Below are 11234 nucleotides of genomic sequence, written 5' to 3'. Positions count from 1 at the left end.
AGTATCTTGTTAAAAGATTGGAAACAAAGGGTAGGAATAAATAATCAGTTTTCACAATGGAGAGGTAAATAGCTGCATTCCCCTACTGAGAACTGTGCTGTTCAACATATTCATAAATTATCTTGGAGCCACCAGTGAGGTGGCAAAATTGCAGACAATACAAAAATGACTCAGGACTGTTAAGTCCAAAGCTGACAGTGAAGAATCAAAAAGGGATCTCACTAACTGGATCAATGGGCAACAAAATGGCAGATGGATTTCAATATTGATAAATGCATAGCAATACACACCGGAAAACAAAATCTCAACTATACATGCAAAATGAGGGGGGTCTAAATTGGCTATTACTACTCAAGAAAGAGATCTTGGTGTCATCGTGGATAGTTCTCTGAAAACATCTGTTGAATGTGCAGGAGCAGCGAAAAAAACTAGCGAAGATGTTAGAATCATTAGGACAGTGAGAGATAAAGCAGAAAATATAATAATTCCACTATATAAATCCATGGGACGTGCACACCATGAAAAATGCCTGCTGTTCTGGTTGCCTCATCTCAAAAAAAAGATATATTAGAATTGGAAAAAGTACAGAGAAGAGCAACAAAAATGATTAGGGGTATGGAACAGCTTCCATATGAGGATTGATAAAAAGACTGGTATTGTTCAGCTTAGAAAAGAGACGACTAAAGAGGGATATGATAAACGTCTATAAAATCATGAATGTTGTGGAGAGAGTGAACAGGGAAGCGTGATTTACCACTTCACATAACAAAAAGACCAGGGGTCACCCAATGAAATTAATAGGCAGCAGATTCAGAACAAACAAAAGTAAATACTTCTTCCACAACGCACAGTCAACTTGTTGAACTCATTGCCAGGGGATTTTGTGAAGGTCAAAAGTATAACTAGGTTAGAAAAAGAGTTAGATAAGTTCATGGAGGATAGGTCCATCAATGGCTATTAGCCAAGACGGTCAGGGACACAACCCCATGCTTTGGATGTTCCTAAACCTCTGATTGCCAGAAGCTGGGATTGGACAACAGGGGATGGATCATTTGATAATTGCCCTGTTCTGTTCATTCCCTCTGAAGCAGGATTCTGACTATTTTGTCATTATTTTGTAAGCAGAATCAGAATGAGCTCTCCCTTGACATCTGGCGGTGAGCTGTGGAAAAGGACTTCAGGGGCTGATATTGTTTGCATGGGCACACCCATCCTGCCTAGCATGATGGGACTGCTTGCTCAAATGGCCTCTTTGGCTGCTGTGGAATCCTCAGTCTCTTTGTTATTGGGGCAGGAGTAATAGAGAGTTGTTATCCCAGTTATGTGCATCAAGGACGGTAGAACGGTACTTAGCATTTTATGACTGAGGGACGCACCCTCAACTGGGTAGCATTTACTAGGTAAGGGACATGGGTTCCAAAGCCCAGGGACTTGTGAGAGGGTGGAGACAGGTATTTGTATCTGGTGGTGAAGGTTCCAAACATCAGTTTGATCATTCTGCTATGTAATAATAGAGTTAATTTAAACTCAATTAAGAGTCCTGTTGCATGCTGCAGAAGTTGTTGATGCCTAGGTCTCAGCATTAGACCTACTTTGGGCTAGCGGTTCTGGTACAAGAAGACTATCCACATGCACCAGCAGTGAGGCTCCCCTACTAACAGCTGAAATCACTGAGAGCTGTGTTAAGACTTGAGGGGGAGGGTTGCAAACATATTGGTGAATGGCTAATGAAGAGGTGTGATGGCTAGTGGATAGGCCTGGGCAGCTGGTGGAGAGGTGTGGGCAGCTGAGCACCTGGGGGTGAAGACTGGAGCAGAATCTCACAGATAGGCAGGGCAATCAGCTGTTGAGGACCTGAGCAGTGAAACATGTAAGGCAGAGGTTTCAAAGTCCTGGCCCATGGGACATCTGTGGCCCGAGAACCTCCCCACTGCGGCCCGTGGAAACTTTTTAAAAAGTTCTTTCATCCGGCCCTCATGGCTGCTGGCTGAGGGGAGGGTGGGGGTGGGAGGAGAGTGCACAGGAAAGATTCACATGTCCCTTCCCTGAACGTTGCTTCTTCTTGATGCTCCTGGGATCCTCCAGGGGTTGCACTCGGCAACCTGTCATTGACCTCGGGCAGTTCCACTCCTTGAAAGTGGTTCTCTATCCCTGCTCTTAGTGGCAGAGCTGCAGTGGAGAGACCCATGCAGCCATACTGCCAGCTGTCTGCTACATGGCACCCGTCCCCCTCCCAATGCAGCTCACATTAACTGGGGGAGAGGGACAGAGATCCCATCACTAGTTGCTGAACAGAGTCAGCTATGGAGGCAGCATCACTAGTCACCAGGCAGAGTCAGCTGGGGGGTGACGGCATGAAGCCTAGGGAGTGAGGGAAAAGGGTGGGAAACGGGCTGGGAGGTGATATGAACACCATCTTCAGTGACATTATTGGCCCACTGAGAGGATTTGAGGACTGGCGCTGGCCCTAAGTTAAATTGAGTTTGAGACCCCTGGTGTAAGGTGCCTCTGTACCTTCCTCCCTTTTAACCAGGCTGGAAGGTAAATTCTGCAAATGAACTTCTGAACTCTGGGGCTTCACTGACCAAGAACAGCAACTGTGAGTGGGGTAACTTTTGGATTGTTGGACTCAAGGACCCAAAGGGAAAGGACCCAGCCCAACCTACTTGAGGATGGGTCTTCTGGTTTATGCCTTGTGTTTATGAACCCTAGTTGTGGTGTTTTCCCAATTTGATGCTGAGTTGTTACCTCTTGTTATTAAAGATTTTTTGCTACACCTAGACTCTGTGCTTGCGAGAGGGGATGTATTGCCTCTTTGAGGCACTCAGGGGTGTGTGTGTAATTTTCACAGATCACTGAGTAGGGGCTCGAGTCAGTTTTGCATTGCATTGTTGAAAGGGAACCTCTATGTACTGAACCCAAACCTTGTTGCTATCAACTCTGCCTGGCAGAAGGGTTACAATTTATCAGTCTGTCTCTCTTGCCTCCATCGCTGTATTAGCCCACAGCCATTTCCATGCCCTTTCGCTGGAGTTGCTGGGTCTCTGCAGTTCCTAGCAGACAAGAATCTACTCCACAGATGGATGCTCCCTGCTCCCCTCCTAGGGCAGGCTTGTCTGAGAGGTGATGGACTAAATGGGATCAGGGACTGAAAGCCACTCCCAGCTCTAGAGATGATCCCAGCTTGTGCAGGCTTCAGACATGGTCACAGCCTAGGATGTCCCTGTTCTGGGGCTAAATAGCTGAATCCGGTCTCCAGGGCTGTGAGCCCAGCTCTGATCTCACCTCGGAGCAAACCAGCCAGACAACCTGCTCTAGCTGACCCTAAACCCACATAGGAAGAACAGCAGCTACCCAAAATCTCACACAATGGCAGCATCACTGGAAGGACCCTTGGCTAAAAACAAGGCAGGGCTGAGGCACAAAGGGTGTCCCAAGGTGTTTGCAGAATAAAAAATATAGTGCCAACATGTTACCTGGAATAGCTAAGAGCCTAGTGGTGCCAGAAACTCAACTGTCTTGAAAAAGCCTGTTCCTCCATTAACTCCACATAATCTCTTTTGGATGAGCAGGGATTCTGCCCCCCTACATCACATTAACCATTCTAGGGATTCAGCCATCAAAAGAACCAGCAGCTCAGGCTGCCCTGGCTGGTTGAAGTAGGTCATTAAGTGGAACTTAAAAGCAAATACTAAAAGCTAAGGACCAGGTCCTCTGCTGATGTATATTGATACAGTTCCACTGTTTTCATAGTACCTAGGCCTATTTTCACCAATTGGGGATCTGGCCCTTTTATATTGGCTGGGCATCTGGTCCATTACACAGTTTTAAAACCATATTCTTTGCCTGTGAGTTTAAACCAAAGGTGAGAAAAAAATTCTGAACCCATTTGCATGTTCTTAGCTCTTTGTCCCATGGGATTAATTATAAGAGTGGAACTTTTAATGGTTACGGTGTGATTCATTCCCACTAGGGATAGAACTTTGGAGGAATTTGGTTTTGCTAAGATTTTCTCTGTCTGATCTTCAATTTATATTGGGTTGAATGGCTCAACTTCTTTCTTTCTTTCTTTCTTTCTTTCTTTCTTTCTTAGAAAATGAGTAAAATGGAAAAATCAAAATGTGTATATTATGAATGAAAAGGACAATTATTAAAAAATCGATCAAAAATGTTTCCCATTCTACTCCATTCTGTATCAGGATTAGCAGAAAAAAGAAGCAAAGAAAACTTTAGTTTAACCTGTGAAGTTGGGTTAGAAATAGAAATAGCATGTACAGAACTAAAACCAAGCATTTTTTTAAAGTAAATTGTGAAGATTGTTAAAAGATTTTGATGAGACTTCACATGATAAATGCAGATAAGTGCTGTATATATAAAAGGGATAACAGAATTAGCCATAAAGTAAAAAATGATCTTATTCATTATTGGAACATTTGATAAAAATTTCTTCATCACAATCAGTCTATTAGTAATGATACAAAATTTATTCAACAGATTTTTTTAGAAGATATTTATTTTCATGGATTCCTCATTAGTTGAAATCATTCTTAGAATAATTTTGACTATCAGTTCTCAGTGTCAAAGCCCTAGCTGGTGGAAGTCATTTAGTGAGATGCACCTATTTCCTCCAGCTGGGGATCTGGACTATTTACCGATATGGAGCTACGTCTTATTTCCACTGACTGCTTTTCTTCCTTCTGTGGAGGTTCTGGCTCTCCATCTATTATGCATTTGTGAACTGAGATTTTCATGAGTATGCAGGATTTGATCTTATTTGACCACACACACATTTCATGTGCCACATATGTCTGATCTCTGATATATGACTGAGATCAGATTTTTAACACAAAAGGACATTGAGAGTTAAACTATGTCTGTCTTTCCCACCGTGAGAACAGCATTCTGTTCAATAGTCTCCTGATGGCCTTCTTCATCTCAGCGTTTCTCAGGGTGTAGACCATCGGGTTCAGCATTGGGGTGATTACAGAGTAAATGACTGAGACCACCTTATGAAGGGCAAACTGCTTGACGGGCAAAGCATAGATGAAGATGCTGGGTATGAATTGCAAACACATCACAGTGATCTGGGTTCCACAGGTGGACAGAGCCTTGTGTTTCCCTTCCGTGACATGTGTCCTGATCTTGATTAAGATGACGGTGTAAGAAATAAGCAGAATGATGAATATTATTGTGATCAATAACCCACTGTTGAAATTCATCTGCATTTCAGCCAAGTGAGTGTTGGTGCAGGCCAGTTTGATGACTTGTGGGACATCACAGTAGAAATTGTCCAGGATATTTGGACCACAGAGTGGTAACTGGAGGAGCAGTCCAGTCTGAACAGCAGAGTGAGCCAATCCAGCCAGCCATGCCAGTGCCACTATCCTCATGCATACACCGCGGTTCATTATAGTCAAGTACTGCAGTGGTTTATAGATGGCCACGTACCGATCGACCACCATCCCCACAAGGCAAAACCCCATAGCGCCAGCAAAGAAGTGGAAGAAAAACATCTGAAGGATGCACTCATTGAATGTGATGGTTTTACGCTGTGAGAGGAGATCTGAGAGTAATTTTGGAGTACTGACTGTTGATTCGCTGATATCTAGGAAAGCCAAGTTGGCCAGCAGGATATACATGGAGGTGTGGAGCTGGTAGTCAGAGATCACAGTGGTGATGATGATGAAGTTTCCCAGCCAGGTGTTTATGTAGACTATGAAGAAAGTCACATAAAGAAATGGCTGCAGCTCAGGTCTCTGAGTGAGGCCCAAAAGGACAAATTCTGTCACTGGGGTGGTGAAGTTCTTCTCCATTTATTAACCTCAAAATATGCCTGAAGAAGGAACAGTGATGATAATAATTAGGATGCAATCTCAGTACATTACTGTTATTAAAAGAATATTAACTCCATGTTAAGTGATACACTTGCTTGGAAATTTTCTTTGTTTACCAATTTCCAGACTGTGTACTCAGCCCCAATGGTGAGTACCCCTGCTTCAGCAGAACTTCTGAGCTCCACAGTGGTCGTCTCCAATTTGGGGTCTTTAGAAGTGAACAGGAGCAACCTACACACTCAAAATGCCCCCTGCTAACAACTGTCTCCATTCATCTTCCTGAAGCCCTGATAGTGCCCAGCTCACATGGGCCACAGATTCCTCATGTGGCCTAGAGGCTCAGGGTTGGGAAGAAGGCATATTTGCAAAGTGGATGTACTCACAGACCAGGGTTTCTCATCAGTGGTGTCTGTCAAATTCTGGGGTGTGATCCAGACCAGTGAGGTTTGTGTCACAGCCCACCCCATAATCCTGGATGCCTTACAATGCTTTGCTGTTGTAGCTCCCGACCTGGAGACTCTCAAAACCGGCCTTCCCAGTCCTGAATTTTACCAAAAACCTGTGTTCTGCACTGTCCTGCCCCTCTTCTGCACAGTTCAGATATTAAAGGTTCATTGCTTCTGTACAGAGTTAATATAAAACAGTTTTGCTAGTTTAACTGGAGTTACCAAACAGCTCAGTTGAAACACAGCATTGGATTGGTTTAGATTACAAAATGAAACCAATTTATAAAAGAAAGAAGACAAGACTTTTAGTGAATTCAACTATAAGACACAAAGTTAGAAATGGTTACCAGCAAATAAAAGTGCAAACATGCAGGTAAAAGTCTAAAGATTTAGTTAGCAAGTTTTGGTTCAAAGCTTTGCTCAAATTGGCCTTTCTCACACACTGTGTTCTAGCAAGAAGATGACTAACTCTTACCGTGGTCAGGCTCTCTCCCAGAGGCCCAAAAGTGCTAGCATTTTTAGGTAAAAGAAAGAGAGAGACAGATAGCTTGGGGTTCTCTACCTCATCAAAGGTACTGAATTCCTCTCGCCTGCCTTAAGGAAACAATGGTCTTTAACCCCTTAGAGTGGCTTCATAAGGAAAGGAAATTAAGTCTGGTTGGCTTTAGCAGGAATAGCTTTTGCTCAAGATTTCTGAAAAAATCACATCTCTGTATTTTGGTACACATGCATTCTAGTGCTAAGCTTCAGACATCTCCTTTGAAAAACTATGAACATGTAAAGATTTGCAGGTATTCATCTACAATGAAATATTCAGAGTTGCCATGGTATTCTGGACACTCAACTCACACTAGTATTTTTGAAAATCCCAAGAGCTGAAAATATCAACCAGCCCTAAATAAATATCTCATTCTTAAATGATAGTGCTCTGTGCTGGGAGGAGAGGAGGAGGACGGCTTTATGGGTAAATCAGTGGCTATGGATTCTAGGGAGTTGGGTTCAATTTCTGCCCTACCATGGACACCTTCTGGGGCCTTGCATAACACATATCACTTCTCAATCTAGGATCATCAAAGCAGGGAATCTTACTTAGGTTTCATAAGCAGATATGGGCACTTCCCTTGGCTTTTTCTGGTTTTAACTTCCAAGCTCCAGCCAGCCCCAGAGAAAATGGCTTTCAGATCACAGCAGCATAGAGCTGTTGCCTAAGGAGAAGCCTTGTCAGACAGAGTTAATCTTACGAAGGTGTCAGATAGTTTTGGTAGTAAAGGCTCAGTGGGCTGATGTACTCCTAAATCACTTAGACTTCTCTAATACTCAAGTCTATATTTGAAAAGCCTCCCATCCACCTCTCCTCCCCTTCAGTAACAAAGCCCATGGCTGTGTACTTTGTAGATTATTTACAAAAACAGTCACTAACTCGTGCAATCTGCTGTGCTGGTGGTATCAGATCCGACTGTCTCTTAATGATTAAGGATGACCAGGGGAAGTCACATTTCAAAGCTGATCATTGCTCTCTGAATAGACAGGGGAAGGAAATCATATTCCAAAGAAGAGAAAGCCCCAGAAATCTTCCCCTTATACCATATCTGACCCATGCACTAAGACTGGCACTAACATCAAAGACTCTCTGAAATCCCCCTGAGCCTGAGCCGGGCCTGATCAAGGAGATGCCAAGGGTCAATAACTCTCACAGTTAAAGCAGCAAAGAATCCTGTGGCACCTTATAGACTAACAGATGCATGCATCTGAAGAAGTGGGTATTCACCCACGAAAGCTCATGCTCCAAACGTCTGTTAGTCTATAAGGTGCCACAGGATTCTTTGCTGCTTTTACAGATCCAGACTAACACGGCTACCCCTCTGATACTCTCACAGTTAAAAATTTGCATCTTATTTTCAGTCTGAATTTGTCTAGCTTCAACTTTCAGACACTTAATCACGTAAGACCTTTTTCAGCAACACTGAAGAGCCCATTATTAAATATTTCTTCCCTGTCTAGACACTTACGTAGCCTGTAATCAAGTCACCCCTTATCCTTCTCTTTCTTAAACTAAACAGACTGAGCTCGTTGGGTTTATCACTAAGAGGTACATTTTCCAATCCTTTAATCATTCTAGTGGCTCTTCTCTGAACCCTCTCCACATTCTTTAACATCTTTCCTCAACTTTGGCACCAAAACTGGATTCTCTATTCCAGCAGAGGTTGCATAAGTGCTTTAGATTCCCCTGTTTATCCATCCCAGGATCTTTTTTGTTTTGGCCAGAGTGTCACATTAGGCTCTTATGTTCTGCTCATTATACACCATGACCCCCTAATCCTTTTCAGAGTCCCTGCTTCTCAGGATAGACTCCCCCACCCTTTAAGTGCAGCCTGCATTCTTTATGTACACATTTACATTTTGCCTGTGCTAAAATGTATATTTGCTTGTGCACAATTTACCAAACAATCCACTTTTAATCATTTGAGGATCTTAGGGCTGGATTCACAATGGGACTTTGGCTTTCAGACAATTTAAAAAACTCCCTGGGATCCACAATGCCTGAGTTCAGTGCCCAGGCTCCCTAACAAATGGGGAGAGGTCGATGTCTAAGAATGGGATTCACAAAAGCCAGCAGGCTGAAGGGCTCGCTGCCTGTGTTTGTGACGGGAGATGGCACAGAAAGGGGTGAGTGCTCTACCCTACCCTTCTCACAGAGCTTGGAGCCTAACTCTGGGCTACAGGATCCATAGCCAGAACCCCTCCACTGGAGCTAGGCGTCTACACCGTTTTTTGGCAAGACATGCCAGAGGGGGAGGCAGCAGCACCCACCAGCTTATACTGTTTAGCCCAGGGCTTAGGGCACTCATGTGGGCTGTGAGAGACCTCTGTTCAAATCCTTTCTCCCCTGGCACTTTGCACCACCCCACTTCCTCTGGCTTGATTCTGAATGGGCCCCTGTCCCATAGGTGAGCTCTGAGCTCAGCTGCCGGGAGGAGAACCGTTCCTCCACCCACCTTCCTCTGCTTTGTAGGACACATTGGGGCTGAGGCATCAATCTGCCTGGAGGTGCCCAGTGGCATAAACTTAGGTACCTGGGGAACTTTTGCAGCAGAAATCTAGGTGCCGAGTGAATTTAGGTGCCCACGGGGAAGCTAAGCAGGGTTTGTGAATATGAGCGGCAGCTAAGCAGGGTTTGTGAATAAGAGTGGCAGAAAATGATGGACTTTGGCACCAAAAATAGCCGTGAGACACCTCTGGTCCATTGTGAATCTAAATGGAGGGTTGTGAATGCCAGCAGCACTGAGATGTTGGCCTTAGACTCTGATAGTAACAGTGAGGCACCTGTGTTTTTTCTCAGTCCAGTCCTGAGTGTGAATCTCGGCTGTTTTCAGGGCCCCAAGGCTGGGATTCTGAAAGGGACCCGGAAGAGTTAGGTGCCAAATTCCACCTTCAGTTCTGATGCGGGTTTACTTTGACCCCTCCAGTCCACAGCTGCTGGAGAGCCACAGAACCTGGACTGTACTAAGAGAAAGAAATAACGAAACCCATGGTGGGAATCTCACTATGGTTTTGTCCATCAATCTGGGCACTTCCCTGGGGTCTGTTTCCCAGCTCTAACTTGCCCTGGAGATCTGAGCTCCACAGATTCTCTGCTGTGGGAGAACCTGGGGCACAGTTAGTCACAGGAAGGTTTCAGAGGATCATAGCAAGAATGGCAGGGCTGCCGAGAGCAGGTTTGGGCTCTGGTGAAGAAGAATGGGTCTGTGGGCTATTATCCTCCAAACTCGTTTTATCTGACAGCCCCACCAATAACTGTAATAACCCTTTTGAACAGAAAACAGTACAAGTGCTCAGTGTGATGTCCCCAACCAGACCTCTCCTTCCTTCTCACTATGGGTTCTGAGCATCCCCCTATCTGGCAATAACAATGCCTATCCCTAATATCACATTGCACAGTCTAGGAATCAAGAGTCAATACCTCGCATAACCTGCCATGTGCATGGTCTCATAGCCAGCTGCCTCCAAATGAACAAGAAAGGCCTGGGGAAGTCACATCTTAGAGCTGATCATTGCTGTGCTGAGAGGCTGGGGAAGTGGACCTGGTTCCAAAAATGAGACAGCCTCAGAAATCTTCCTCTTATATAATAGCTGACACATGAAGTAAGGCTGGCTCTAGGATGAAAGAGTCTCTGAAATCTCCCTCTGCTTTCCTGGCAGGATGAGGAGACTTGACTCTTTGGAGATTTAGGGAGTCTGCCACAAGTGGAATCATTAAGAAATCCCTGGAGTGGTTCGGTTTGGTTGCATTTTTATTTTAGTAACCCAAATTCAACCTGCTCTGGAGTTCCCCTACCAGGCAGGGTGGACAAAACGGAGGCATTTGTGATGAAGGGAAAGAAATGGACATTTGAGTGGCTTCAGTCTGAGGGAATTCCAGTGAGTTCTATTGCTGGCACTGGGAGAGAAATGTGATCCAGAGTTAGAGCAGGAGGAAAGGAGTCAATCCTACTGGATCCTAGGCTAGTTCCAGAAGGGCATGAATTTAAGCTTCTTGGGGCTGAGATGATCTTTTTGTTCTGTGTTTGTACAGCACCTTGCACAATGGAGTCCTGGTCCAGGATTGGGGCTCATATGCACTAAAGCACCAACAAAACAAAACAACAACAAAAATCATGAGTGGCCATTAAAGGGAAAATATTCAGATCCATCAGACTCCTTTGACATCCCACCTTCTACTCTCTGAGGACAGCTTCTAGGCTCTATTGTACAACTTTCTGAAATGTGCTTGTAAAATGACTTTAGCCGGGCCATTTGGACACTACATCGGTTTACAAATTAAACTTTAATTCCCTACCTGCGTGTTCTGTGAGCTCAGCCTGGGACCTGAGCGTGAAGCTGTGTCTCAACTTCTCTGTCATCATCAACTTCTCTGTCATCACCAGCAACAAACTCTCTATAGGCAATACTAAGC

The 11234-nt window shown here is 44.5% G+C and overlaps 1 protein-coding gene across 1 annotated transcript; it reads right to left on the bottom strand.

Annotated features, from left to right (window-relative positions):
- Positions 1-4868: 4868 nt before the first annotated feature.
- Positions 4869-5813, bottom strand: LOC127032519 (olfactory receptor 4D1-like). The gene has a single exon (XM_050919826.1). The coding sequence runs from the start codon at positions 5811-5813 to the stop codon at positions 4869-4871; it is 945 nt and encodes a 314-aa protein (XP_050775783.1).
- Positions 5814-11234: the final 5421 nt, after the last annotated feature.

Source organism: Gopherus flavomarginatus, chromosome 12 (genome assembly GCF_025201925.1).
Source record: "Gopherus flavomarginatus isolate rGopFla2 chromosome 12, rGopFla2.mat.asm, whole genome shotgun sequence".
Taxonomy (NCBI): domain Eukaryota; kingdom Metazoa; phylum Chordata; order Testudines; family Testudinidae; genus Gopherus; species Gopherus flavomarginatus.
Note: the sequence above shows the minus strand (reverse complement) of the source record. Positions and strands in the feature narration are given on the sequence as shown.